Source organism: Bos javanicus, chromosome 10 (genome assembly GCF_032452875.1).
Source record: "Bos javanicus breed banteng chromosome 10, ARS-OSU_banteng_1.0, whole genome shotgun sequence".
Lineage (NCBI taxonomy): Eukaryota > Metazoa > Chordata > Mammalia > Artiodactyla > Bovidae > Bos > Bos javanicus.
The window spans coordinates 76,400,410-76,423,241 of record NC_083877.1 but is presented as its reverse complement, the minus strand read 5'-3'; the positions used below and the strand labels follow the sequence as shown (position 1 = coordinate 76,423,241).

Sequence of the window (22,832 nt, the reverse complement as noted above, 5' to 3'; positions counted from 1 at the left end):
TCACCTCAGCCCTCTTTCTGGTATAGGTTCTGTAGGGGGTCACTTCCCCAGAAGCCAACTGGCTCCTAAAAGGTGCTCCTGACTCAGGCTTGCGGGAAAGGCCCCCTCCCCACCCCGTCGTACCTGTGCCGCCGGATGGTGCGCCAACCTCCTCCTGCACCATGGGGACGGTGGAAGCCACCTTCTCCCAGTGCAGCGGAGGCCTGGCCGTCACTGATCTGCTCTTGATCCGGAGACTGTACTGGCGAGCCAGCTGGTAGACCTTGTTCTTGACTCGCTCGCTCACGTGGCTATCCATCACGTGGGAGAGCTGCAGGATGTGGGGGTGCAGCGGGGTCACCAGCTTCCCCTGGGCATCACTGCTCAGTTCCCTCACCAGCTCCTTCAGCTCCCGGGCCAGGTGGGTGGGGCTGCGGGGCTCGGTGGGGGAGGCGCTATCTGGGGAGGCAGCCGCTGACTCCTCAGTGATGGCTGCCAGCTCATGCTCCTCCAGGATAAACAGGGGCTCATGCAGGTCAAAGCCGTTGGCCTGGCCTTGGCCCGGCCCCTTCGGAGGGCTCCCCTTGGGAGCCTCCATTCCCTCCCAGATCTTTACCATTTCCGAGGATGGGCGGAACTCAGCATCTGTGATAGGAGCTGGGTCCCCAGCGCCAGCCTGGCCTGGTCCTGGGCAGTCAAAGAGGGCCACCCGTGAGCCCACCTGTCTCTTGCGCCCCAGTGGAGCCTGTGGCTCCGGGTCTGGCTTGCGAAGGCTGTTTATTCTGGAGACCGAGTTTCTCACGAGCCCTTTGGGGATGAAGGAGAGGCTCTCCCGGCGCCGGACACTAAAGCCTGCATCTTGGTGCTCTGCATTTTCGTAGTACCTCTTGATTCTGTCCAGCAACTGCCGGTCTTGAGAGGAAAGCTTCGATTCCTTTGGGCAAGAAGACCTGTCTGGCTCCGCTGGGCAGCCTGGGCCCGGGGCCTCTGTCCCATTGACAGAAGGTTCGCTCTCTGCGGCCATCCCAATGCTGAGGTCCACTTCTGGAAGGAGCTGAGAGCCCAGGGAGTCTGTGCTGCCACCACGTGGGGCTGGGCCCTTCTCACCATCGTCTAGGCTGACCATACTGCTGCTCCGGCTGGTCAGCCTTGGGGTCCCGAAGCCACTGGACTTGCCGTCCTCCAGGGCCAGGCTGCTCCGCCGAGAGACGCTGCTGACGAACAACTCGGCAATGACGCTGGCCTGGTCCAGCACAGAGGGAGGCAGGAGGCTCTCAGGCTCCTGGGAGGCCCCCACCTCCTCCTCGTCGTCCTCGCTGCTCAGGGCCTTCGGGTCCTCGGTGCTCTCGGCAACCATGAACTCTGCCATGTCATCGGGGGGTTCCAGCCCCAGCAGCAGCTGGTGGGGGTCAAGTTGCATTTCGAGGACCTCGGGGGCCTCTGTGTCTGAGGGTATCTCTTCGGCGCTAGGACCTTCCACGGAAGCAAACACCTCCTGCTCGGTCCCAGACTCGGTGTCTGGCTCAACCTAGGATAGCACAAAGGGCTCGCATGAGACAAAAACCCCCCCTCAGGGGACCTGTGGAATGTGTGGACAGTGCGGCCTGCTCAGTGCCTAGTGGGAAGGGGCTGCAGTTTAAGAAGCAGGCAATCAGATGGAACAGCACTCAAAAGTGCGGCAGCAAGGAGAGGATGGCCCTCAGTCACCCTGAAGCTGGGGTGCTGGGCCCATGTCCTCAAAGCCAAGGAAAATTCTAGGAATGCAGAATGGTAGCACCTCTCAGTGGTAGTCTCCCCGAGTGGTACAGGGACAGGGTGAGAACACGCAATACTGAATCAGATCCACAGCCCTAGGACGCCCCTTCCTCAAGCCCTAGTAGTGGGGAGTCTGTTCTGGGTTGAAACTTGGGCCTGAATGACTCCCATGAAGGGCCAGGGTCTCCTGTGTGGGTCAAGATCCAGAGGGCAATAGGACCATGTGCTGAAATCCCATCAGAGGATGAAGATGGAGATGCAGTTCCTACTAGGCAGCCTCCACCTTTGTGCCTGACTCTGCCTTTGCCCAGCAGATGGCAAAGGAGGAAGCAAGGTCGGCAACTCCCTTCTGACCACATCACAGGTCATTTGAATCGTAAAATCAGCCAGTATAGGCGGCTTTCCAGAAGATTCATTAGGGAGAAGACAAGACAGCACTCTAAAATCTGAGGAACCAGAGCTGATTCCAACCGTTCTAGTCTAGCATCTGCACAGCGGGACCCAGGAGCGAGGCCCTGGGTTGGACACTGTCCAACACAATGACTGCCAGCCACTCGTGACTCCCGAGCATCTGAAATGCGGCTAGTCCACGCTGCAAAAACTTCACACCGAAAAGTACAAAGTACCTCATGAGTAGCTTTGATACCATGTGTTGAAATGATAATAGTCTGGATATACTGGTTAAATAATCCTTTACTAAGACTGCTAGAATATTCAAAATTACACGAGGCTCACATTCTATTATCATCAACCAGCACTACTCTAAACCCTTTTCCAGTGTCACACAGGCTATAAGTCTTGTCCTGGCTGTGAGGATCACCTTGGGGGTCTAGATTTCTTGAAATTTTCCTTGTATCTCTGGGAAAGCAAAGGATTCTGTTGCATATAACCCACAGATAGCGATGGGCTGGTGGTGGGGGTGGGGAGGAAAGAGTGCAGGCTTCTGGGTCACAGACCCAAGTCTAACCTGAGCTCTGCCCCTTAGAAGCTGTGCAATGTCAGGCACGTCACCTAACCTCTCTGAGTCTCATTCTCCCTGGTAGAGCTGGTTCAGAAAACAGAAGGAAGAAACAGAACACCAGGCATATAGAAGGTGTCCAGTAGATATCAACACCTTATTCCTCTGCCAGGTGGGACAGGCATGATTTAAATGTCTGGCATGCTGGCAGGGCAGGGCCTTATGCTCTATGCAAGGAGGCCTGGACAAGAGGACCTCAACTCTGGTCACTTCCAATAACTGTGTCCCTTGGCAAGAGACTGCATCTGCCCAAAGGAAGGGGTGCTGCTGCCACTTAGTAGCTTCAGTCGTTCCCGACTCTGCGACCCTGTGGGCTGCAGCCTGCCAGGCTCCTCTGTCCATGGGATTCTCCAGGCAAGAATACTAGAGTAGGTTGCCATGCCCTGTCCTCCAGGGGATCTTCCTGATCCAAGAATCGAACCTGGATCTCCTGAACTGCAGGCAGGTTCTTTACCATGGAGCCACCAGGGAAGCCCCAGAGGGAGGGGTACTGTTTTCTAATTCAGAGTAAGAAGCTGTCTGTCACCAAGCCACATGCCCATAGGCCAGACAGGTTTCCTAAAGGCATGAGAGTCCTGGGAAGCAAGATTCCCTGTCCCCATGGGCCTAACAGGAGAGCCATGTCTGAAAGCCCCACCTACAAAGCTGGAGATCTGAGCTCAGGAGGGTATGCACAATCCCTATTCCACCTGCTGGCCACTCACCTCTGGCAGGGAAGTAACAGACTCAAAGTTCAGGCACTTTTCCTCAGGAGTTGGAGACAGGCTCCTGGTCCTCCCGCAGCTCTTGGGTTCTTCAGACTCCCTGCGTTCCTTCCCCTGCAGCAAGCAGAGGGCAGTCATCAGCTTCCAGAACAACAGGGAGCTGGTCCCCTCTGCATCCCAACCCTGACAGCACCTCTTGAGCCCCAAGGGGGTTGGGCTACACTGAGATCCAGCGTTGGACCTGCGCCATCCAGAGTCGGCCTGAACTGCCAAGTCTGGGAGACTCAGAAATCCCCACCAGGCATGCACCCCCAGTGTGCTGACCTCCCCGCCACCCCCCAGCCTGCCCCATTAATCATGCCCACTGAGTAGCATGCTGGTTAGCTCCAGTACTGGAACAATGAATGCCAGGGGCTCACCAGGGCGTGACAGCGAGCCAGGGGTTAAGAAACGCCATTGGCAGGAATGAAGGAACAAGGACGGAGGGGTGAGGACAGCAGGGAAGGGGACTCACAGATGGGCATGCACATGCCAGGAAGCATGCAAGGAGGAGGGGAGATCAAAGAGACACCTCACCATAGCGCCCCGGGAGAAAAGTAAAGCGTTGGCCCGATAGTGCCAGCAGTGGAGGGCGGCCAGCAGGGAGCTGGCAAAGTCGGCTACCTGCTCCGCCACTGCCAGGCTCTCCTCCTCCTCCTCCTCCTCCTCCTCCGAGCCTGAGGGCTCTGGCCTGGCCCCCTTCTCGCTGCCTTTGTGCCCAGCCAGGTCCTCCAGAGAGACCTGAAAGGCCTGCTCCTCCTCCTCCTCCTCCATCACCTCCTCCTTCTCTTCCTGGGCAGCCCCTTCGGCCTCCAGCTGCAGGCCCCGAGCACAGGGGGGCTGTCCAAAGTCCAGGAGCGTGCCAACACTGCCCGCGTGCTGTGCAGAGCACAAGGCCCCCTCGTGACCAGCCTCTGGGCAACCCCCCTCCTCCTGCAGCTGCTGGGGCTGGGGAGGCTTCGCATCTATAGACACCCAACCTCTGGGCTCCTGAGTGGCGCAGGGGACTCTAGAGGTGGGAAGCTGGGCCTGGGGCCTGGGCAGGAACTCAGGACCCAGACAGGCCCGCCTGCCCCAGGGAGAGAGAGCAATATGAGAGGATCCAGGCTTAGGCCAGCCACTGGCAGGCTGCCACCCCAGGAAAAAGGTACAGAAGGGTACTCTGGGCTTATTCATCTCCAGGACCCTCAAGACAGAGCCTGGTGCCCAGTAGGTGCTTGACAGGTGTCTGCTGAGTAAGTGACGATGATGAGGGCTGAGCCGGGCAGTTCCCCCCAACCTGTCCACAGTCCCCTCGCCCCTGGCCTTACCTTCACTCTTGTGGCTCTGGCTGCTCCACCACCGCCAGATTCCGGCACACGGGCGAGGGGGGAGGGAGAGGGGAGATCAGTGAGCAGGAGAAAGAGCCCCCTTACACAGGCCCGAGGCCCAGGACCCCCTGGGAAAGCCCTCATCAGGGGCTCCTGCTCCCAGAATCTTCACAGGACTTCCAAAGGAATGACTGATGGCACAGGAGCCCGGGGTGGGGGTCACTCGCTCCTGCTATCAACCAAGGACAGGGAGACAGGGTGCGAGGTGTGTAGGGGGAGAGCCCCCCTTCCAGGGAGAAACAGAGGCCCCTCTTCACCGTCCATGTCGCCCCCACACTGCTGGTCGCCCACTCCTCCCGCTCACCCTCGCCCTAGGGCTCAAGGGGATAGCCGACCACCATTCCCTCACTCACCTTTCTCACTGAGTTGCCTGAATAGACGTCTGGTCGGCTCTGAGGAGGAGAGCAACAGGCAGAGTCAGTGCAGGCTGCAAACTGCTTGGCCTGGCCCAGGCCCCATACTCATAGCGCCACTGGCCCATCACCAGCTCAAAGTCCACTCCAGCAGGGCCCCTGTGGCCCCGGGGCATGACAAAGGCTGCCCTCATGCCCAGTCCACAGGGAGCCACTGCCCACCCCGGCTTGGGGTGCTCTGCTGTGACTGACAGCCCCCAGAACGAGGCCTGCCCACTAGCCCTGCTGGGGCCCTCAGTTCTGGTGCCACTGCCCCACACTGTCCTCTTGAGAATGATGAGCCTCTCTTGGGGGCCCTGGCCCCCACCTCAAGCCCCACCTCTCTGCACAGAGCACATCAGGGCCTTAGTGACACCCAAGCCCCTTCACAGAGCCCCCACAGGAAAGCAGAGGTTGCATCCAACTTACTATGGCCTTTAAGGCCTGGCACCACGAAGCCCTGCTGCCCAGCTGGACAAGGGCTGCCCAGGCCCTAAGGACAGAATATACCCGTTAGGCCGATGGTGTCAGCACCTTATCCCCAGCCTTTCTGGGGACAGACCTGAGATAGAGAGGCCAGGATGAGAGGACAGGTCTAAGGAACCTCTCTACAGAGCCGTGCCCTTAGCCCCTACTGCCCTCGACCGCCTGGCATCAAGTGGCAGCCCCACTATAAACTGGGAGTCAGAAGGGAGCTCTCCTGAGGTGCCTCAGCTGTTCCTGGACAGGAAAGCGTATTGCAGAACTGTTTTTTCTAAATGCGCACAGGCACACACACCTACCTTCCACCTGCACGGAGGTAACCAGACACCTAGTCGTTTTTAAAGTGAGAAATACAAAAGGCTCTACTCTTTCAGTTTAAACTGTGTAATCAGGAGTATGTAACAAGAATATTTAAGATGATGACAACAGCACCTTATTTACCCAGAGAGTGTACTTATCTGCCCATCCCAACTCTCTGCACATATGAAGCAGAAATAGGCCTGGAGGCAGTCACAACGGATGACTGAGAACAAGTACTCACGCTCTCCCACTGGCCCGGATCCTCCCTCTCATTGACGTCCTGACTGATGTTACACACATTTCTTACACATTCAATCGATTAATTTGTAACAGAAGAGGGAAGAAGGAAGAGCTACTACAGAAAAGCATGCGGACTAATAAGAAGGAACACTGTTCAGTGTAAAGGCGGAACTGCTTAACTGCTCTGTTGTGTCTGGCTCTTTGTGGCCTCATGGACTGCAGCCCGCCAGGCTCCTCCTCTGTCCATGAGTTTTTCCAGGCAAGAATACTGGAGCGGGTTGCCATTTCTTCCTCCAAGGGTTCTTCCCAACCAAGGGATCGATTGAACTCGTGTCTCCTGCTGCGTCTCCTGCATTGGCAAGTGAATTCTTTCCCTGATGGCTCAGTGGAAAGGAATCCAACTGCAATTCAGGAGACTCAGGCTCAATCCCTGTGTTGGGAAGATCCCCTGGAGGAAGAAATGGCAACCCGCTCCAACATTCTTCCCTGGGAAATCCCATGGATAGCCTATGGAGTTCACAAGAATCAGACATAACTTAGCAACTCAACAAAAACAACAAAACTAAAACACAAAAACAAAACCCAACTGTTTTAGTGTTTACAGGCTAAAACCTCAGCCTGGGGGAAACGTCAGCTCTGAAACGGCTCATTTCCCGAGTGCCTCGCTTGCTGCAGCTGATGTTATGACAGGTAGTACTGTTATTACCACTGCCGCCACTTACTAAATACCTCCACATATTGGAAGCTTCCAAGTCAAAGCTATGGCAAGTTAAGAGGTAATGTTAGAGGGATGAGAGAATTACAGAAGAAGGGACAGAGAAGCAACAGGGGCCAGAGACTTAGGAAGTAACACTCCCAATTTGAGGCTTTTAACACGTGGCATCAAAGACCTTTTGCAACCATGGCAAGTTTGCCTAAGGTCTGAGATCCAATAGGAACACCACCAGACAAAACACACAGGAGCTTTCCAGACACTGCTCAGCTTCATCCTCCAGAAAAACTGAAGGTTCTATGTCAATCCACACAGGTGTTCAGGGGACCTGTGGGTCTTGCCAATCAAACCCCACGCACTGTGGGGATCCCAGCCAGGAACCAGCTCCCATCACTACTTAGTCTTTCTCTTTAGGGGTCTCTGAAATGGTTCTCACCCCAATTCCCACCTCAGGTGGTAGTTTGACAAGTGCCTGGCCAAAACCAGATCTATCCCTGGGCCTCAGACCGAATGAAGAGTGTGAAAATTGACACAGAAAACACACACACTCATCACTACAAGGGCAGAGAATAAAAGCAAGGTTTTCTCTTTTCAATAAATGGTTCATTTCAATACCTCCAAGTACACAGCAGCAAGCCCAGTCATGGAAGAAAACCCAGGAAAGGAGAACAGAACTCTTCCCTGAGACCCAAAGTAAATATTTCCTGTCTGGATCTGGTGCCACTTGAAATCCAACTCATTTTCCCCACGTCCTGCCTCTGCTCTGTTCCATAACTGGGCTGTGGACCATCCGTGATGTCCGAGCATTACTCTGGCTGACTCCCAGTATTCCAAGTGGCAAAGGAGGAAGGAGTCAATTGTGGGGGCGCTAAGAAGGGGTGCCTGGAACAAGCCTTCCTAGGGCCTTGTAAAAGGAAAGCTGTCCAGCCCTGGGTAGGCAGGAAGGTACCAGAGGTGCCTGGTGGAAGGCAGGAGGCTCCAGACATACCCATCCACACCACACTTACCCCCACCCCCCCATCCCTTCCTGGGATTTCCAGAGAGGTGAGAGCCAGCCCCAAATGCTGCTGTAGAAGGTTGGTTCCCCACTTGGTTAAAGGTCCTGAAAAGAAGCCTCTGTGCCCACCAAGTCCCTGCCTTACCAGACTGCCGGCGCCCCTGGTGCACGTGGGCGGACACGTCGTCCTGGGAGCCCTTCTTCAGGCGCTCTGGGCTGTGGCGGTACCGATTGGGATCTGCACCCAAGAGAGACGACCAGGCCTTTAGGATACCATCAGCCTTGGTGTGGACTCTGCCCACCCCCGACCACAACTCTGCTGCCCAGCCCAGCTCCAGGGCCATAAGCCTGCAGAGCTCTTCCAACCTCCCCGCACACCAGGAGCGCGAGGCACACAGCGTCCTGCCTGTCATCAGCACCAAGCCCTGGTCTTGCAGCAGACCCCCAGCCTTACAGAAGGAACCTCTCCCATCCTCCCTACTCTCTAGACTAAGTATCCAGCAAAGCGCCCCCAGGATACAGTCCGACCAAGAGACAAGCACCATTAGGGACGAAGCAGGCAGGAAGGGTGAACTTACAATAGGAATCCATTTCCAAGATGGCTTCTTTGGCCTGGAAGGAAAGGAAACCCACCTCGTGGCTACCTTGCTATGAGCCATTTCTCCCTCGGCCTTGCGGTACCAGGGCCCCCCACAGGGCTGGTACAGAGGACCGTAGCATCCGCTGAACTGACCCCATTGTCCAGTGGGGTCAGTGTCCAAAGGTGAGGCCCAGGGTTCCCCGGAGCTGGCTCTGAGGGACAGCCACTCCGGCCCCCCATCAGGCGCCCCGGGAACTCACCTTCTGGGGGATGGTGGTATGGTGGTTGTCCAGAATGAGCCTCTTGATGTGGTGAGTCCACCTTCGTTTCTCCTCCACCGTTTTGGCCTGGGCGGGCCCAACAGAGAAGGAGGGGGTCACCATGACAGGCCTGAAGCCATCTGGCGTGGGCTGGGCTTCCGCCAAGGGGGGCAGAGGCAGAAAGAAGGCTGGGGGTGCTGAGGCTCCCTCAACTCCTCAGCACAAGCCCGAGAGATACCCCCAAGGACCTCTGCCTTCCAGGGGGAGATTCCAAGGCTCCCGCCGCTGAGGGAGGGGCAGGTCTTTTCCCAGCCTGCACCCCGCAGACCCGTGGGGGTCTTGTCCTGGCCCGCCCCTCACCTGGATGTTGTATTGCTGCTTGCCGTGCTTGTAATGCGTGACGGTGAAGCACAGGGACTCTCGGGTGCTTTCGATCAGCATCAGGGAGGAACACTGGGAGGGCAGGGGGAGATGGCAGTCAAGCCCGCGGCGGGGAGCCAACCGGGGACCCCACCCCTCAAGGCCGTTGGGGGAGGCAGGGAGAGTATTCTTCTAAGGCTGGAGCTGTGTCCACCCCAACCTGAGGCCCAGCCAAGTCTGGCGCAGAGCTGGAAAGTGGAACTGGCCCGTCAGGAAGGCGGGAAGCAGGGGAGGAGGAGGTGTGGCCTGGTTACCGGGATGTGGCTCTTGTAGACAAAGTGGCCGCCCCGCTTCTTGGTGACGAGCAGCGCTTTGTCGAAGAGGAAGAAGGTCTTCTCGCTGCGCACACGGTGCACGCGGAACGTGCCCTCCAGGACGAGCTCCCCGTAGGTGGTCAGGTCTGGCCCCGTCCAGTTGAGGAGCAGAGACTGAATCTCCTGCAACAGAGAAGCCCCAAGCCCCAGGGTCAGGCTGCTGGAGACCCTGCTGGGACCACGCAGGGCCCCCTGGAGTCACCGCCTGGGTTTCACAGAGACACGCCGCACCAAGGGCTCCCCGCAGAGAAGCCCATCTTCAAGGACACCACCCCTCAGCTCGCATTTCCTCTTCTAAGCCTCTTCCTGCCCGAGCACCCCTGCCTGCCCACCCCTCCAGCTCTCAGCTCCAGAGCACCTGGAGCCGGACCGCATGTTCGTGCCTCCTCTTCATGTCGTTGATGTACCAGGCCACGCATGTCATGGTGTCAATGGCATCCTCCACCACCTCAAAGCCGTCCTCTTCCTCATCAAAATGCTTAGCGATCTCCTGTGCGGGGGGCGGGAGCTTAGGCTCAAGGGCCCTGCCCCTCCCTCAGGCCCCCATGTCCTCGGGAGGAGCCCCGGGTTACCTGGAGCAGCAGGTGGTACTTGAGGATGCGCTGGACCGGCTTGAGGAGATAGGAGCCCAAGGGCAGCGAATGCTGCAGCAAGTCCTGCTGGTCTCGGAAGAACTTGGCCTGCTGCTTGTCTTGCATGCACTCGGTCAGGGCAGCCACCGAGCTGCCAGTGGGAAAGGGGCCGTCACCAGAGGGGGTCTGGAGGGGGAGGTGGGGTGCTCTGGACTCGCCAGATGGCTCTGCCTCCCCTCTCATCCTAATTACTCACTTGGGGTAGTTGTTGCAGTACTGAGTGTAGATATCAAACTCTTGGCTCTAAAGAAAGACCAAAAACAGTTATTTCAGGGAGACTCGCATTTGCCTGTAAGCCTGGGTGTATCAAAGGCATGCCCCTGGGCCCCGGAGCACACTCTCCCCAAGCATCTGCAGATTCATCTCTGTACCCATCCGTCTCAGACATTCCATCCACCCAGCAGCCCCCAGCGCCACCCTAAATGCCCTTGATATTCAAGGCAAGGCACCCAGCGCTTCCCCTGGAGAGAGGTCCCTAGCAAGGCAGAATGGTGCCAGGACCCAGCCGTGCTTACCCTTTCCACAAAGCAGCTGGCCACGGCCACGGGGTCACTGTTGCAGCTGTCCAGGTCTCTGAGTAGCTGGCTAGGTGAAGGGAAGGTGGTCATCAGACCGTGGACCACTCACAGCCTCCATGGTCACCAACACACCCCCTCCCCAACCTCCTGGTGCCCAGACACACATCAGCCCTGGTGTCAGTGAGCTCCACCAGGGGCAGCAACTATGGAAAGGAGCCAGCACCGCAGCAAAGATGGGGGCAAAACAGCCATGCGCTCCACCAGCAGGAGAGGGAGAAAGGACACCAGTACCCACCTCGGAAGGGGACACAGCTCCTCTGCAGGCAGGAGTCAAACACACAGAACCAGACATTAAAAGGGGAAGGAGATAGGGAGAACTAGCAAAGGGACCGAGGCCCCCAGTTCAGAAGGGTGCAGAAAACGGGAGAGACAGGGTGAGTCCCACCACTGCTTGTTCTGAGACGGGGGCACGAGAGGAACACCCGGCCTCCCTTCCTGTGCTACTCCTCACCCAAGCCCACACCCTCCGGTCCAAGTCTCCCCTGCATCGGGCCTCCCAGCTTGTCCAGCAGTAAGTCCCTCTGCCCATCTTAAGGGGCCTGGGGCAAGGTTCCTCCTGTCCCGTCAATGCTGCCCCCACAAGCTCTGCTCCTCCCAGCCACTGCCCTCTCCCTGGGGAGTCTGGGGGCCCTGGCAGCCACTCATGTGTGACCTTCGTGGAGCCCTTTTGTCCCTGAAGCAGCCCCTCGCCAGGCCTTGCTCAGCCTTCCTCTTCACTCCTTGCCGGGCTTGTATGTTCCCCTACCTAACGGGTCAGATCACCTCCAGGGAGCCCCATCTTCCCACGGAATCAGGGGGAAGGTGGAGAAGAACGAAGAGATCTGCATGTGGGGGACCAAGATGAGAGGGACAGGGGAAGAGCTTCAGGTGCAAGGGTGCAGTAGTCCCTGAAGGGGCGCTGGCCCAGCCTGGACCCAACATGAACACCACCTCACACGAGCCCCTCTGCCCATCAGGTAGCACACTGGGCCCAGGGCACACAGGCCCAAAGGCCCTCTCTCCTGAAGAGAGCTAACTGTACAGGGAGGGACCACTCTTCCCCACTTCAGCGATCAGACCCTGGGCGTGCATCACAGCCCCCGAGTAAGATCAGGGACATCGGGGCCCCTCTCCAGGCCCTGAGATGGGGCTCACAGTAAGAACATGGGGTGTGTCAAGCTCACTCCATACCTGTTCAGTGCATAGATGCTTTCTATGTTCCCAAAGAGGGCGCTGACTTGCTCTGGGTTCAGCAGCCCTGGCGTGTCAATGATCTTCAAGAGGTAGTCCTGCGTGGAGAGAGGCGTCAGAGCCCAGCAGCGCCCCCGGCACAATCCGGTCCTGTCCCATCGCCCCACTCACCAGCCACACCTCATTCCTGGGCTGTATTTTCCTGCTGTGACCATTTCACAGATGTCACCTACTGCCCTGGGACGGCTGGTTCCTCCTCACAAATAATAATACCCACTTGGAATCGCAGAATGTGACCTTCTTTGAAATAGGGTCTTTGCACATATAATGATTAAGGATCATCAGATGCTACCACACTGGATGTAGAGTGGGCTCTGAATCAAGTGACTGGTGTCCTTGTAAGAGGAGAGGACACAGACAAACTCAGAAAAGGCCATGTGAAGACAGAGGCAGATAATGGGGGGACACAGCTACAGGGCAAGGAACAGCGAGGGTTGCCAGCAGCATCCAGGAGCTAGGGGAGAGCCCTGGAACGCACTCTCCCTCAGAGTTTCCAGAAGAAACCAACCCGGCCAGCAGTCTTGAGTTTTGACCTCTGGCCTCCTCAACCAGGACAAGATAAACGTATGCATCTTCAGCTTCCCCTGTGTGTGGCTGCCTGTTAGGCAGGCCTAGGAAACGAGCACATGTCCCTCCAAAGGGCAGAGAGCTTCCTCAGCAGCAGCCACACAGTCACCTCCTCCCTTGCCCCTCCCAGTATGAAACGCTCACGTTGGCCCTGCAAGGCCCTGCCTCTTCAATTTACAGAGGAGGAGTCTGAGGCAGGGGTTACACAGGTGCCTAAGACCCCACAGGCAGGAAACAAGAGGAATCTGGGCGCTGTGCAGGGAGGGTCCCAGAGCCAGTTTCTTCATTGTGGCTCCCTCTTGGCTAAGCACAGGAATCCTCACTCTCCATGAAGGGTGCCTACACCCCAACCATCCACAGAAGTTCTGCTGGCCCAACTACTGACGGGACCCCCAAGTCACAAGGTGGCATGAGCGGCCAGCAGCATCCCCAGCAGGCGCCGTGAGAGAAGCAGGTTCTGGAAGCAATATGTCAGGGAGAACTTTCCTCCTCCCATGGATGGAAGTAGGGTTTTGCCCAAGAGCTGGGCCACAGGAAGCCAGAGGCCAGCCCCAGCCCCGGAAGAGAGGGCTGTTCCTCCGGAACTCAGCTCCCCGAAGCCTCACCTCCACGATGCTACGCAGGTCCCGCACGTACGTGCGCTCCGTTTCCACGATTTCCCGCACCACCCGGCCCAGGTAGCCGAACTTGTCCCCAGGCGCCACCGGCCGCGTGCGTTTGCTGAAGGGCGACAGGGACCCCCGCATGTTCCGCCAGCCGCTGGAGTTGTTGTTGCTGTTGGGGAGATGCTGGCCACACGGGGAGCCCTCCCCATTCTCAGCCAAAGCCTCGGAGCCGCTGGGCTCCTCCATGGCCCCGCGACTGTCGCGAGAGGAGCCCGACGAGGAGGTCGTGGAGGTCAGGCTCGCCGGCCGCTCCTGGCTGCCGTTCTGGTGGAGGGAGGCAGAGACGGGCATCCTGGCATCGCTGCCTGGCGAGGGCGTTCCAGGGAGGTTCTGGGCAGGACAGACAAAGGGTCAAACCTCTGGAATCCTCGCAGAAACAGAAAGTAAAAGGGTGGCTGCCAGGGGCTGGGGGAGGAGGGAATGCGGAGTTACCGTTTAATGGATACAGTTTCAGTTGTGCAAGATAATGGGAAGTTCTATGGATGGAAGATAGTGATGGATGCACAACAATATGAATGTACTCACTCAATGCCACTGAACATTTTAAAATGTGGATTTTATGTTACATGCATTTTACCACAATTTTTAAAGCAACAATTCTGAATCTCAAGGAGGTCCCTTCCTTCCAATTGTATGAGCATCTACAAGGATGCCCAAGTGACATTCCTGCTTGTCTCCAACAATGTCACCTCCATCCTTCCCAGAGTGGAAGAAGGGTGGACCACATCCCGGATCAACCAAGGGCTCATAGAGCTGAGGCCCCAGAACAGCTGGCAGCGGTCAGGGGTGCCTTCTGATGGAATCTGCAGCCCAGCCCCCCTGCTCCTGCAAATCACCCAGCCTCCCAGAGCCTCTGCTCCTCACCACCTCCCCTGAGGCTGTCCCCCCACAGTAGGCAGTGAACTGCTGGATGTACAGCTTGGTGCCCAGCACAGAGCGACAGCTCCATAAACCATCAGAACAGTGATAGTACTGGCAGTTGTCAAAAAGCACTCCCCAAGTGTCCGCTGGTCAAGGATCTGGCTCTTAAGAACCTATATGCCAGAGTATGTGGGACTGCAAAATCTCTGGGGCACCAGTGGCTTAACCACGAACCTGAAACCTTCTGGATACTGACGGGGAAGACAGAGGAGATGATGCAAAGGCTGAGCCCACGTCACCTCCTTGCCCCAGTCCCTGGTGCTTGCTTCTGACTCAGCCAGGCTCCAGGGGCACAGGAAATTCCCCAGGGCTGAGGCACGGTACATCTCCCAAACTCCGTTCAGCACAGCCAGGTCAGGGCAGCATAGCAAGCAGGAAACTGCTCCCAGGTGAGGCCAACATAGCCTCAGGCGGACTTTACTCCCTAAACAGATGGGGTGGCTCACAGATAGGCCAGCCTGAAGCAGCAAGCTGGGGAGGCAGGGTGGTAGCTGTGGCCTTTGGGAGAGTCAAGGACACTCCACCCCCACCCCAGAGCACCAAAGCCCATCAACATCACTTTCCAGAATGTTCATTTGACTGCTGTTTCCCCAGGGAAAATGTTTTAAAGCATCTGTTCCACCCCTACTGTCCCAATGCCTTCCACCCCTAGCGCTAGGACTCACAAGTGGCTAGACCACAGGTTAGAGCTATGAGAAGGGTCGAGACGGTGCTATCACTCTGGCAATCTTGAATTTGCCCCCCTGGTTTTCTGTGCCTCTACCCCAACTTGGAACCAGTGTCCCCACCTGGGCTCTGGCTTTTGCAAGTGTTCTCGCTACCTGGCCATTACTTCCTCCCCAACACCCACGCCATACCCACGTTACTTATACCAACCCTTGGGTCTCAGTGAGAAGCCGCATACGCCCAGAAACCAAAACTGGGGGCCCCTTCTGTGTACTCTTACAGCACCCCAGGGTTATCCCTTTTGTAGCACTCACTGTGTAAGACTCCCAGCCGCAGGCAGTGACCTAAGGGCGGGGGCCTTAAAACGTGATCCGCAAATGGCAAATGGATAATGATGGTAGACGAACCAGTATGACTACCAAGCTAAAGTCAGGAGCATGGAGACTTGTTTGCCATGCATGCTAGCCCAGCGAGGACCCTCCCAAGCACAGCAACTTCCCACTGCATGTCTCAGCTAAGGAGGGGATTCCCTCCACGTTGAGTCTCTCATCTTGCAGATGAGGACACCATGGCAGCACTGGAGCCAGTCCTGACTGCTCCCTCCTTCCAGATGCAGTCAAAGGATTAACTAACAGGATCACCTTGGTGAAACCGAGCATCTCAGGAGAGCCCCTGGGAAACAGCACTGCTGCTTTCTCCTGTCTCCTCAGAAGAGCCTTTAAGATGAACCAGCTAGTCATTTCTACCCACCGGTGGCCTGTTGTTTCAGACAAAGAAAGAGACCCGAACTCCGCCCCAGCCCTTAACCCCAGGTGCGGTGGGACTCGCTGAATAGACTCTGTGAAGTGATTGACCCTCTTGTGACTTAAAAATCTGTATATCTCAGCAGTGATTATTCATCTGTCCATGCACCATTTTATATAACACAGTTTTGTGTTTGATTTAATTCAGCAAACCTATATTGAATATATGCTGTGCATCAGGAAATGTGTCCTTCAAAGCAAGTGCACCATCAGGCACACCCCACCCCCCTACCCCGTCTCCCCTCCAGCCCCCGAGGCCTGTCAATCCCAGCTGGAACAAAGGGGTAGGGACTTGTGACCTAAGACCTTTCCCAGATGAAACCTGGGGTCAGTCAGCCCCTCTGGGGATGCTAAGCGGAAAAGGCCCAGGTCTCTAATGGACTTCACAGCTGGCCAGGTCATGGCCTCAAAGTGAAGGATTAGTCACAGCCCCCGACCTCCACCCCACACACAGTCTCTCAAGAGATTTCTCTCTAAAGGGTATCTTCGAGGTCACTCATTAGGGACTCCATCACCATAGGGTCCCCATGCACACTTCAAAAGCCCAGGAACTAATGCATCTTTTCTACTTGGAGAAATTTTCTCTGACTTCACACAGCCACCTGCCTGCAAACCAAGCTCATATTTTCATAGCACCCATGCCCAAATCCTCCTGGGTTTAAAAGAAAGCATAATGGCTAACAGCTAAAAATGGTCCAAGTGCTGTAAACTTAACGACGCTTTTATCTCATAACAACTCTATGAGGTCAGTATTATTATTATCCCCATTTTACAGATGCAGAAACTGAGGCCATAGAAAGAGCATGCGGTAGAGCCTGGATCTGGACTCAGGCACTCAGGCTTCAGTGTGAGTGCTCATCTGCCCCTACCCACTGATGGCTGCCTCCCTGATGGATTTCACACCAGCTAGAACCACAGCAAAGGATTAGACACAGCCCTAGATGCCATGGCTTTGCCTCAGCATAAACCATGGGGAACATATTAAGACATAAAGGTTATGGTTTTTAGTATTTTACTTCCCTCACAAAGGCCAATGGAGGTGGAAAAAAAAAAAAGAATTAAGATTCCTTAAGGCTATTTCTGAGTTAACTTCACCCATTCCAGTCCATTTCAGTTTGCTGATTCCTAGAATGTCGACATTCACTCTTGCCATCTCTTGTTTGACCACTTCCAATTTGCTTTGATTCATGGACCTGACATTCCAGGTTCCTATGCAATATTGCTCTTTACAGCATCAGACCTTGCTTCTATCACCAGTCACATCCACAGCTGGGTATTGTTTTTGCTTTGGCTCCATCCCTTCATTCTTTCTGGAGTTATTTCTCCCCTGATCTCCAGTAGCATATTGGGCACCTACTGACCTGGGGAGTTTCTCTTTCAGTATCCTATCATTTTGCCTTTTCATACTGTTCATGGGGTTCTCAAGGCAAGAATACTGAAGTGGTTTGCCATTCCCTTCTCCAGTGGACCACATTCTGTCAAATCTCTCCACAATGACCGCCCGTCTTGGGTTGCCCCATGGGCATGGCTTAGTTTCATTGAGTTAGACAAGGCTGTGGTCCTAGTGTGATCAGACTGACTAGTTTGAAGAAATGGAGTGGCCATCATGGTCAACAAGAGTCCGAAATGCACTACTTGGATGCAATCTCAAAAACGACAGAATGATCTCTGTTTGTTTCCAAGGCAAACCACTCAATATCACAGTAATCCAAGTCTATGCCCCAACCAGTAACGCTGAAGAAGCTGAAGTTGAACGGTTCTATGAAGACCTACAAGACCTTTTAGAACTAACACCCAATAAAGATGTCCTTTTCATTATAGGGGACTGGAATGCAAAAGTAGGAAGTCAAGAAACACCTGGAGTAACAGGCAAATTTGGCCTTGGAATACGGAATGAAGCAGGGCAAAGACTAATAGAGTTTTGCCAAGAAAATGCACTGGTCATAACAAACACACTCTTCCAACACCGAAATCAGATTGATTATATTCTTTGCAGCCAAAGATGGAGAAGCTCTATACAGTCAGCAAAAACAAGACCAGGAGCTGACTGTGGCTCAGACCATGAACTCCTTATTGCCAAATTCAGACTTAAATTGAAGAAAGTAGGGAAAACCACTAGATCACTCAGGTATGACCTAAATCAAATCCCTTATGATTATACAGTGGAAGTGAGAAATAGATTTAAGGGCCTAGATCTGATAGATAGAGTGCCTGATGAACTATGGAATGAGGTTCGTGACATTGTACAGGAGACAGGGATCAAGACCATCCCCATGGAAAAGAAATGCAAAAAAGCAAAATGGCTGTCTGGGGAGGCCTTACAAATAGCTGTGAAAAGAAGAGAAGCGAAAAGCAAAGGAGAAAAGGAAAGATATAAACATCTGTATGTAGAGTTCCAAAGAATAGCAAGAAGAGATAAGAAAGCCTTCTTCAGCGATCAATGCAAAGAAATAGAGGAAAACAACAGAATGGGAAAGACTAGAGATCTCTTCAAGAAAATCGGAGATACCAAAGGAACATTTCATGCAAAGATGGGCTCGATAAAGGACAGAAATGGTATGGACCTAACAGAAACAGAAGATATTAAGAAGAGATGGCAAGAATACACAGAAGAACTGTACAAAAAAGATCTTCACGACCCAGGTAATCACAATGGTGTGATCACTCACCTAGAGCCAGACATCCTGGAATGTGAAGTCAAGTGGGCCTTAGAAAGCATCACTACGAACAAAGCTAGTGGAGGTGATGAAATTCCAGTTGAGCTATTCCAAATCCTGAAAGATGATGCTGTGAAAGTGCTGCACTCAATATACCAGCAAATTTGGAAAACTCAGCAGTGGCCACAGGACTGGAAAAGGTCAGTTTTCATTCCAATCCCAAAGAAAGGCAATGCCAAAGAATGCTCAAACTACCGCACAATTGCACTCATCTCACACGCTAGTAAAGTAATGCTCAAAATTCTCCAAGCCAGGCTTTAGCAATACGTGAACCGTGAACTTCCTGATGTTCAAGCTGGTTTTAGAAAAGGCAGAGGAACCAGAGATCAAATTGCCAACATCCGCTGGATCATGGAAAAAGCAAGAGAGTTCCAGAAACACATCTATTTCTGCTTTATTGACTATGCCAAAGCCTTTGACTGTGTGGATCACAATAAACTGTGGGAAATTCTGAAAGAGATGGGAATACCAGACCACCTGATCTGCCTCTTGAGAAATGTGTATGCAGGTCAGGAAGCAACAGTTAGAACTGGACATGGAACAACAGACTGGTTCCAAATAGGAAAAGGAGTTCGTCTAGGCTGTATATTGTCACCCTGTTTATTTAACTTATATGCTGAGTACATCATGACAAACGCTGGGCTGGAAGAAACACAAGCTGGAATCAAGATTGCCCAGAGAAATATCAATAACCTCAGATATGCAGATGACACCACCCGTATGGCAGAAAGTGAAGAGGAACTAAAAACCCTCTTGATGAAAGTGAAAGTGGAGAGTAAAAAGTTGGCTTAAAGCTCAACATTCAGAAAACGAAGATCATGGCATCCGGTCCCACCACTTCATGGGAAATAGATGGGGAAACAGTGGAAACAGTGTCAGACTTTATTTTTCTGGGCTCCAAAATCACTAGAGATGGTGACTGCAGCCATGAAATTAAAAGACGCTTACTCCTTGGAAGGAAAGTTATGACCAACCTAGATAGCATATTGAAAAGCAGAGACATTACTTTGCCAACAAAGGTTCGTCTAGTCAAGGCTATGGTTTTTCCTGTGGTCATGTATGGATGTGAGAGTTGGACTGTGAAGAAGGCTGAGCGCTGAAGAATTGATGCTTTTGAACTGTGGTGTTGGAGAAGACTCTTGAGAGTCCCTTGGACTGCAAGGAGATCCAACCAGTCCATTCTGAAGGAGATCAGCCCTGGGATTTCTTTGGAAGGAATGATGCTAAAGCTGAAACTCCAGTACTTTGGCCACCTCATGCGAAGAGTTGACTCATTGGAAAAGACTCTGATGCTGGGAGGGATTGGAGGCAGGAGGAGAAGGGGGCGACAGAGGATGAGATGGCTGGATGGCATCACTGACTCGATGGATGTGGGTTTGAGTGAACTCCGGGAGTTGGTGACGGACAGGGAGGCCTTGCGTGCTGCGATTCATGGGGTCGCAAAGAGTCGGACACGACTGAGCGACTGATCTGATCTGATCTGAAGGCTATTTCTAGACCTCCTACTATGTGACCTTTGCGCATTTACCTTTTCCTTGGAACGACACAGAAAAACACAGATTCCTGGTCAAAGGACTGCAGATGCTAGAGAAGGGAAGTGGCAGGAGGGCACCAGGATCAGATTATAACTCCTCGGATGACGAGAGAAGCCCTGCAGTGACCAGGAGACCTAGGTTCACAAGGCTCTCGTTCTCTCCCCTGGGCAAGAGGACTTGCTGGAAAAGAATACAGAGACCCAGAAAGGAAGGGTAAAGAGCAAATGAGCAGTCAGAGAAGACCAGGCAGAGTCCAGGTGGGACTGTTAGCAGACACCATCAGATAGTGAGGGAAAAGAGACATCACACCCAGTGTGAGTGCCCTCTGGTTCTAAAAACCCAATCTCCATCCTTCTGCAGTGTTCCTGCCTGGAAAATTCCACGGACAGAGGAGCCTGGCAGGCTATGGTCCATGAGATCGCAGAGTTGGGCACGACTGAGCAAGTGAGCACACACACACCTTTCTGTAGTGGTGTTCAGGCCCCCCAGAGACAGTGGAAGACCTGCCTATGGAAGGGCTCCTGGGTAGAGGCAGCCTTTCCTTCCTCTCCATGGACTATCACATCACCCCATATGGTAAGATTCACCCCAAGGCCAAGATTGGAACTCAGGGGTCTTTAAACTCATCTTGGAAGACACTGTCTGCTGGGACAGTGGGTGCCTAGAGGAGGTGACAGACAGCAGCCAAACCCCAAGCCACAGCCCACCGCATCACCAGGGTCTCCAGCTCCCTAAATATCCCTCCTCACTGACCTCTTCCATCTTTTAACAGGAATCAGTCCAATCAATCACCAGTCAGTAAGTCAGTCTTCTAGAAAACTTTGTATCTCCCACACCTGAGAAACTCTCTGCGACAGGGTCCCTAAGACCTTTCTGATTTGCCCCATAAGCTGCTCAGACATGCACCTTTAAGAGTTTGGGTGCAGGAAAGAAAGGGAGATGAGTTTCTTTTCTTCTTAACTTTCTCTAAATTTAAACCCAATCCACACCCTCTCTCCACTCACACCTCCTGGGGACCTTCCCTGAACATCCCCAGGCAGGGAGGCAGGGAGGCAGGCAGGCAGGCAGGCAGCAGCAGGCCTCTGAGTTTCCCAGGACGGCTGACTGGGGCCAGGTTCCACATCCTTCTCCTCCCTGCGAGGCCTCAGCACCGTGCCCCTGATCTGACCCGGCCTCCTGCCTCCAACAGAAAAAAACAACCAGCCAAACCCACCAGAGCCCCCATGTTCTGTCCTCAGGCCTCTTGTCAATAAGGCAGTAGGACCCTGCTCCCCAACTCCACCCCAGCTTCAGAAAGAAGGTCCCACGGGGGCGCTCACCTGGATGGAATCTTCTGGACAACCTCTGCTTCTCTAGTCCTGGGAGTCCCCAGGTCTCACTAACACTCCCTTCCAGCCCTCCTTCAGGGGCCGGCAGGCCAAGAAGGCAGTAAGTAGTCTGTGCAGGAGGAGCTGTGCAGGCCAGCGCTCGGAGATACTCCAGAAAACATTTTGCTTCAGAGAGGCTGGGTCCAGGTGTGGAGGCGGCTGACGTCATCCTTTCACCTACTACCCTTCGCCCCACACCCAGGAGACGGAAGGCTGACATGCCACACCTGCTCTGGAGGCAGATGGAGCGACAGAGGAGCTCCCCCAAAGGCAACTGCTCCAAAGTCCAGGGGCCCCAGGAGGGAAGGGGAGTGGTCATCTGGTACCTGCCAAGTGGGCCAAGTCCTTCCCTCCCTGGGGAGCGCAGGCGGCACAGCCCTCCTTCTCCACCTTCTCTCATCTCCCAGCTCCCAACACCTGCTAAGTATTCCAAAGGTTCTTCAACCCGGGCAGCCACAGCCTTTGATCTTCCCCTCATTGCACTGTCAGGATCTGCTCATCCATAAGGTACAGAAGGGAGATACAGAGAAATGCTCCAGCTCTTCCAGACAGACAGGGCGGGAGCAATGTGAACTTCCAGAGGTATCACCTCAAGATCCTGAGCCCAGGTGTGCTATACGCGGGGGCATGCACACGCGCACACACACACACACACACAGAGCTCAGTATCACGAGGGTCTACACATACACACACACAGCTCAGTATCACGAGGGTCTACACACACACACACACACACACACACACACACACACACACACTGAACTTCCAGAGATCTCACCTCGAGATCCTGAGCCCAGGTGTGCTGCTACACACACACATACACAGAGCTCAGTATCACGAGGGTCTACGCACACACACACACAATTTAACTTCCAGAGGAGCCCAGGTATGCTACACACACACACACACACACACACACACACACACACACACAGACACACACGCTGCTGCCCAGCACTGTCCCCACAGAAGCCCAGCTCCTGAGGATCTATTCCTATGGTTCTCTGGGCCAGCAGAGGGTGGGCAGAGGTGGGTGAGGTCACACCAGCAGAGGTCACCTCTCGACACACCCTCGAGGCTTTCCTGAGGACAAGGAGGATCCCTGAGAGGGGCTGGCTCTTTCCTCTCTCCCTCTGACCCGCCTGTCCCTCCCTGGGGACTCAGGGGCCCCAAGCACCTAAGGACAAGGGAAGCTCTCCAGGGACTGTGTTCCTTGTGAGCAACGTGACTATCACAGAGGCTGTGCGAACTGTGTGACCAGGGTTTCTGGGCCACCCAAACCCAGGCCAGCTGGCTCAAATTCCTGTTCCCTCATGAATTCATTTTCCCTCCTGAATTCCTTTTCCCACCACCCAGGAATAGCAGGGGGCCACCAAGTGTGCCTGGGTTAGCTGCTAGGAAGGACTCTGGTTGCCAGTGGAGCCCTCCCACCTGAATTCTGGGACAGAGTCTGGGCCTACAGACTAAAGTCCAGAAAACTCCCTCGGCCTGGCCTTGGAAGGGAAGGAAAGCCCCTGGCATCTCATGTCAGTGGGAGTACTGCTCACCCACATCTCCCTGTCGCCACCACGCACAAGCCCAACATCT

The 22,832-nt window shown here is 54.5% G+C and overlaps 1 protein-coding gene across 7 annotated transcripts in view; it reads right to left on the bottom strand.

Moving 5' to 3' along the window:
- Nucleotides 1-22,832, bottom strand: part of PLEKHG3 (pleckstrin homology and RhoGEF domain containing G3) — a 54,769-nt gene that overhangs the window by 8,432 nt on the left and 23,505 nt on the right. For 4 of the 7 annotated variants that reach the window (XM_061429138.1, XM_061429137.1, XM_061429136.1 and 1 more), the window contains exons 2-17: nt 13,176-13,565; nt 11,944-12,041; nt 10,711-10,780; nt 10,392-10,438; nt 10,136-10,286; nt 9,922-10,053; nt 9,504-9,686; nt 9,190-9,282; nt 8,830-8,916; nt 8,568-8,601; nt 8,135-8,227; nt 5,219-5,257; nt 4,806-4,825; nt 4,033-4,374; nt 3,457-3,570; nt 124-1,507 (exon numbers count right to left, since the gene is read on the bottom strand). In XM_061429138.1, the coding sequence (XP_061285122.1) occupies nt 124-1,507; nt 3,457-3,570; nt 4,033-4,374; nt 4,806-4,825; nt 5,219-5,257; nt 8,135-8,227; nt 8,568-8,601; nt 8,830-8,916; nt 9,190-9,282; nt 9,504-9,686; nt 9,922-10,053; nt 10,136-10,286; nt 10,392-10,438; nt 10,711-10,780; nt 11,944-12,041; nt 13,176-13,526 (3,238 nt within the window). In that variant the 5' untranslated portion in view covers nt 13,527-13,565. The remainder of the gene's footprint in view (nt 1-123; nt 1,508-3,456; nt 3,571-4,032; nt 4,375-4,805; nt 4,826-5,218; nt 5,258-8,134; nt 8,228-8,567; nt 8,602-8,829; nt 8,917-9,189; nt 9,283-9,503; nt 9,687-9,921; nt 10,054-10,135; nt 10,287-10,391; nt 10,439-10,710; nt 10,781-11,943; nt 12,042-13,175; nt 13,566-22,832) is intronic. The other 3 variants (XM_061429141.1, XM_061429140.1, XM_061429139.1) reach the window with 2 other exon arrangements.